The following is a 6,158-nucleotide window of genomic DNA, read 5'->3' as shown; positions in this document are numbered from 1 at the left end:
ATTAATAAGAATGAGTGATGTGAATTTGGTTGTTCCATAGGTTAAATCATATTTAATTAGCTCTTCACGAATTGGATGATAATTCGGTGCAACAACAACATTGTACGAAGTGCTATGGTGTGCTTGGTGTATTACAGACAGGCTGAAAGCTGTAATCCACTTGGATTGTGGTTGAGGCTGGCCTTTGTATGAATGGATGTATTAATGGAAAATATATACAGTGCATTCAGAAAGTATTCAGACCCTTTCACTTTTTTCACATTTTGTTATGTTGCAGCCTTGTGCTGAAATCGTTTAAATTCATTTTTCCCCTCATCAATCTACACTCAATACCCCATAATGACAAAGAGAAAACAGGATTTCAGAAAGTTTTGCAAATGTATTAAAAAGAAAAAACTGAAATGTCACATTGACATAAGTATTCATACCCTTTGCTATGACACTTGAAATTTAGCTCAGTAGCCTCCCATTTCTCTTGATCATCTTTGAGATGTTTCTACACCTGGATCGGAGTCCATCTGTGGTAAATTCAATTGAATGGACACGATTTGGAAAGGCACACACCTGTCTATATAAGGTCTCACAGCTGACAATACATATCCGAGCAAAAACCAAGTCATGACGTCGAAGGAACTGCCTGCAGAGCTCAGAGACAGGATTGTGTTGAGGAACAGATTTGGGGAAGCCCACAAAAAATTCTGCTGCATTGAAGGTTCCCAAGAGCACAGTGGCCTCCATAATTCTTAAATGGAAGAAGTTTGGAACAACCAGGACTCTTCCTTGAGCTGTCCGCCCGGCCAAACTGAGCAATCGGGGGAGAAGGGCCTTGGTAATAGAGGTGACCAAGAACACGATGGTCACTCTGGCTGAGCTCTGTGATGATGGGACCATTGTCCCTTGTGGCAACAAGCAGTCTCAGGTCCTCAGTGATAATGGTGGTTGCTCACATCCGGTTGTAACGACCAAGGATGATGGTCTAAGCAGACCTATAATAGGCAACAGTGGTGGTACAGATGTGTCCCTGGTAATGCAACAAGAAGACTGCAGTGTTGATGACACAGAAGGTGTGCCAGCATCTGACACACATCAAAGGACTTTCAACGTTGATGTGGTGAGGGAGCTGGATAAGGAAGCTCAAAGCCTTGTTTCTGTGAACGATCATCAGGAAGAGGAACGAATGGAAGTAACAAAAGAAACCATCATCAGTTTCTTAAACGAGACGTTTAAGCAACGCTATGTTGTAATTAAAGATCATTTTCCCGATGTGAAAACTTTCATCAGGGCTCCAAGACCCCTCCTGCAAAGAAATGACCCAATGGAAATCTCGGAGGACCAATTTCAGCGTCTTCGAAAAGCGGTTACGAAGGCGAATAAGGAATTGCAGGTGGAGGGTGCAATTACCTTTTGCACCTTTGTGCCTTTTGCACCTTTGCACCTTTGCAACAATTTTACCTTTGTAAAATGGCAATGCGAGAGATATGTATTGCATCCCTGAATATCAATGGGGGTTGTACCCCCTTACGAAAAATTCAGACAATTCAGGCAATGGAGAGGGTGAAAGCCCACATCATCTTGATACAAGAGATAGTCCGTGGGCCAAAGGGGCCTACCGTGCACCCCCCCCCCCCCTATGATCCTACTTCTTGGGTGTCATTTTGTTTATTGGTATCTCCCCGAATGGAAAAAAGATGTTCACAAGAAAAAAAACCATTTGGTCTATGTTTTTTAACTCCCTATTTCGATCTATGTCAAAATGAGGTTTTTTCACAGATTGCCCTATTTCTTGGGGTCCATGAATTTTGTACTTAAGTAGTAAGGGAAACATATGAAAATCTGTTAACTAAATTGTTACCAAAAATTTTCTTCACCAATATGTTTGTAAAGTGTGTAATAACATGTGTTAAAATGTTGAAGGTCAACTCCCGTGGGAAACCCAGAAAAAAAGCTGTTGAATTCGGGTAGCGAAAAATTATTTTCGAGAATTTTTATTTTTTTAAATCGGCCCTTAAGTAAATTATGAGGGGTCAAATAAGGGTTTTTAATGATTCTGAGTTGGTTGTTAACATTTATATTTCACCACAGACACTCCTTTGTGGAAAAATAATTTCTAAATAGATCTCATTTTCTACTTTGCAGGACATGGAGTCTAGCAATATGGATGAAGACATTACTCCACCTGTGCTCAATTGCTTCATCTGTGCACGCTCGGATACACCAGCTGAAAGGCTCATACAGGCAACTCCAAAGGGATACTCAACTTTATTGAAACAAGCAGAAACTGTCGAAAATGTTACTGTTGTGGAACGTATGAAGGAGGCTCAAAAGGAAGGAAAACTGAGGTACCACCAGAAGTGTAAAAATAATCTGTACAACAACTTTGTTGCAACCACCAAGAAGTCAGCTCAAGCATCAAAGGCAGAGAAAGAGTCATCAAAGTTGAAGAGAAGACGCACGACTTATGAGTTCAGTTCATCAACTGGCTGCAGTTCTAGAAGATCACAGTCAGTTGACCTCCTGTATAAGGATGTATGCATTCTTTGCAACCAACCAGCCCAGCTCTACAAAAATAATCCAGCACAAGCTAGAAAGAAATACAGAGTGCCAGATAATTTGACTGCATATACACTGAAGGCAAGCTTGCTGAAGACAGCACGGCGTCGCGGGGATGACTTGTCCTGCGAGATGCAAAGGCAGTTGAACTTGTCCTAAAATGGTTTGAGGAGATCAAGTCATTCGACAACGATAGAGACAAGGAGTTGCTCGTGTCTTTCTCAACAGGATTCACAAGCACTGGAGATGACGCAGTCAATGCTGAGAGAGCAGCTGAAGTTGGGATGGAGATGCAGATCAAGCTGGATGGACAGTCAGTGACGTCGACCATGGATGTCAAGTCAAAGATAAAAGCCCTGTCATCACTAAGAAAATTTCCCTTGGTCAACGAGAAAAAGATTCACCTTGACTCACTAAAGTTGTTCAACCGACTGATCATTTTCGCCCAGCGGGATATGACAGTTGAGACAAGCTTAAAGTATGAGCTGACTCCCTTCCCATTGTCCCTGTTCAGCAACAAAGATCAGAAAATGAACAAGGCAAACAAGGCAGACTTTTCAAATACAAGCCTGAAGGCATTAACTGATCCACTTGCCTTGACTAACCAACCCTGCTGCACCCTCGTAATTGATGGCGGATGGCTTGTCTACATGGTGAAGTGGGAACAACGACAGACCTGGCAGGAGATCGCCAACAGTTACCTGAGCTACGTGCAGTATCTGGGCCGCTGCTCCCAGAAGATCATTGTGGTCTTTGATGGCTACAGCAGATCACCAAAAGATCACGACCACATCCGGCGTACCAAGAATTCCTGCTGTAATCTCCAGATTCGACCGGATATGTCCAACTGGACCCCAAGAGCAAAGTTTCTGGACAACACTCATAACAAGAGTGAGCTCATCCACCTTCTCTCTTCAACCTTCCGAAAACATCACATCACTGTGGAGCAGTGTGACAATGATGCTGACACTTCAATTGTGAGAGAGGCATTGGCTGCTGCTTCAGATGGCTCTGTTGAGGTCAGTACCATTTGTGTCTTCAGTTAGTATAACTATTGGATGGAGCCCGGGGGGAGATGGGGTAATTTAAAAATAAGAGAATTCACACTGTTGAAAAGTTAAATCTGTTCTTGAACGGTTCATTATGCTTTGTACATGTTGTTATATTTTCAGGTGCGGGCAGAAGATGCAGACGTGCTGGTAATGCTGGTGCACCATAGCTCAGACAGCCACCATCCACTCTTCTTAACCACATCAAACGGCTCTTATGACGTCCGAAAGATCAAAGAATCTCTCTCCGAAACACAGAAGAGCTACCTGCTCTTCTGTCACGCCTTCACGGGGTGTGATACGGTTTCTGCAATCGCTGGTCATGGGAAAACAACTCTATTTGCCAGGTAATAATGATAATACTACTATTACGTCGGCAAATAATACTAATACTACTAATAATAATAATTATAATCATTGTCATCATAGTATAAATGTTAAAAATAATAATAATTTTATTTCTGTTTTACATTATACTTTACTTGACGTAGACCTGGTGCTTTTTTAACGTTTTGCGAAGGGGACGCGGCTGAGTACATCGACATCTTCCTTGACACAGAAGCCACCAAAGAAACAGTGATTCAGGCTGGTACTGCGATTTTCAAGTACATTTACCATGGACGAGATACTACATTGGGTGAAATTCGGTACAACATGTTCTCAAGGAAGGCAGCGGCAGGAGTGATCAAATCAGAGACTCTACCTCCAACAGAGGGTGCAGCTGCACAACATTCACTCCGTGCCTACCTGCAGACCCAGGACTGGATCCTTCTACAGAGCATGTCTCTGAACCCCAGTGACTATGGATGGACAATAGGTGTGCATGGGTATGAACCAGTTCCAACACTGGACCCCACGGCTCCTGAGGAGCTATTGCAGTTCACGAGCTGTACTTGTCATGGAGATTGCAGCAACCGGCGATGCAGCTGCAAGAAGAATGGGGTCACGTGCATCTCGGCCTGTGGAGTCTGTAATGGCATTACATGCAGAAACTGCAGTCATGATGTTGTTGAGTCTGAAGAATACATAGACAATGACTGTTGAAACTTCTGACATTGTGAATGAGAAATAACTCTTGAGTATTATATATGTATGTGAAATAAAAGCTACTTTGTGTGTAAATGTAAAAGTGAAAATATAAATGTTAACAATCAACTCAGAATCATGAAAAACCCTTATTTGACCCCTCATAAGTTACTTAAGGGCCGATTAAAAAAAATAAAAATTCTCGAAAATAATTTTTCGGTACCCGAATTCAACAGCTTTTTTTCTGGGTTTCCCACGGGAGTTGAACTTCAACATTTTAACACATGTTATTACACACCTTTACAAACATATTGGTGAAGAAAATTTTTGGTAACAATTTAGTTAACAGATTTGTGAAATATCTCATAAAATGCCCTTACTATGAGGCTTCTTCTCCGTAAAGATATGTCCAAATTGGACTAAATTTGGACCATGTTAGCATTAACGTTACCACAATCAACAGACAAAATGTTATGGATATAGTTTTTTGTCTTCATTTATTAATGACGTCACAAATTTGCATATCATGTCACATGCGATTTTCCATACACATCACAACAGAATGAGAGTAACAAACCAGTCTTTTCCCCATTTCATCACACCCTCCAAGTCCTGATTGAGAATGGTACTCGCATGGTCACAGGTAGGTGTCAAGAAGTGGGTTTCAGGCGCGTGGGGGGTGGGGAGGAAGAGAGGTCACTGCCTCGGGGACCAAGCTTCTCCTGTAATTTTTTTTTTAAAGTACAGTAAAACCCCTCATTGGCTCATCCTCATTTCCTCATCGTTACATTTAAACCCAGAAGGTAATTTTCCTTTTTCTTGCCGAAAACAAAACAACATTTGCCACTGTTACTGGTACAGTTTCAAACTTTGCAGAAAATGGTTATTAACCAGAAATGTGCATTACAAAGAAATGCGTTTGTATCCTCTTTGTACAAAAATTATGAACCATCTTCTCACGTATGTTTTTGCCAATCTTAGGGAGAAATAGTGTTCACCAGTCGAGGGTGCGAATTGACTCGATCGGTCCAAACGTCTCACTATCTCCTATATTTTCGATCAAACGGCCAAATAAAAGTGACCATTTGTTAAAAAAAGTTTTTTGGCTTTCATTAAAGAAAGTTCCTTAAAAAGTTATAAAAGAGAGAAAGGGTGGTGGTGGGGGTGGGAGCCCTGAGGTTATTTGCCTCGGGGCCCGGGCTGGTTCTCGACGCCACTGGTCACGGGTAAGAGGAGACAAGGTTCCTGAGTAGGTAGTATACAGTGGTGAGTCATCTGCGCAAATGCTTAATTGAGAAAGAATACAATCAGTCAGATCATTGATATATAACATGAACAACATTGGACCCAACACAGACAGACCCCAGAGGAACTCAAATTCGTATTATGAACAGGGGATTACTGTCCGTCATGTACCACAGAGATTTGACGATTTGCAAGGAAGTCAGAGATGGTATCAAGCAATTTTCTAGAAATGCCATATGATTTTAGCCTTTGAGATGTCGAGAGCAACAACCCTGGCTTCTCCACAAT

The 6,158-nt window shown here is 41.8% G+C and overlaps 1 protein-coding gene across 1 annotated transcript; it reads left to right on the top strand.

Annotated features, from left to right (window-relative positions):
* Positions 1–853: 853 nt before the first annotated feature.
* Positions 854–3,950, top strand: LOC144894232 (uncharacterized). The gene is made up of 3 exons (XM_078786432.1): positions 854–935; positions 2,779–3,569; positions 3,723–3,950. The coding sequence occupies exons 1-3, from the start codon at positions 854–856 to the stop codon at positions 3,948–3,950; spliced, it is 1,101 nt and encodes a 366-aa protein (XP_078642558.1).
* Positions 3,951–6,158: the final 2,208 nt, after the last annotated feature.

The sequence above is a fragment of the Myxine glutinosa genome, chromosome 1, assembly GCF_964187855.1.
Source record: "Myxine glutinosa chromosome 1, kmMyxGlut1.1, whole genome shotgun sequence".
NCBI classification, from domain to species: Eukaryota; Metazoa; Chordata; class Myxini; order Myxiniformes; family Myxinidae; genus Myxine; species Myxine glutinosa.
Note: the sequence above shows the minus strand (reverse complement) of the source record. Positions and strands in the feature narration are given on the sequence as shown.